The 237-nt window shown below is 61.6% G+C and overlaps 1 protein-coding gene across 1 annotated transcript in view; it reads left to right on the top strand.

Moving 5' to 3' along the window:
- Positions 1–237, top strand: part of INTS3 (integrator complex subunit 3) — a 49406-nt gene that overhangs the window by 46863 nt on the left and 2306 nt on the right. Inside the window, exon 27 of the mRNA XM_009890464.1 lies at positions 60–227. Coding sequence (XP_009888766.1) covers positions 60–227 — 168 coding nt within the window. The remainder of the gene's footprint in view (positions 1–59; positions 228–237) is intronic.

Raw genomic sequence — 237 nt, forward strand, 5'->3', positions numbered from 1 at the left:
GTCCCCAACTGAGCCGGGTACCAACCGCTCGTCCTTCCTCCTCACCCCGTTTGCCGTAGGCCCAGCGAGGAGATGGTGAAGATGGTGCTGAGCCGACCCTGCCACCCCGACGACCAGTTCACCACCAGCATCCTGCGCCACTGGTGCATCAAACACGACGACCTCTTGGCCGAGCACATCAAGTCGCTGCTGATCAAGAACAACAGCCTACCACGCAAACGCCAAAGGTGAGGGGCC

The sequence above is a fragment of the Charadrius vociferus genome, unplaced genomic scaffold, assembly GCF_000708025.1.
Source record: "Charadrius vociferus isolate BGI_N301 unplaced genomic scaffold, ASM70802v2 scaffold698, whole genome shotgun sequence".
Taxonomy (NCBI): Eukaryota; Metazoa; Chordata; class Aves; order Charadriiformes; family Charadriidae; genus Charadrius; species Charadrius vociferus.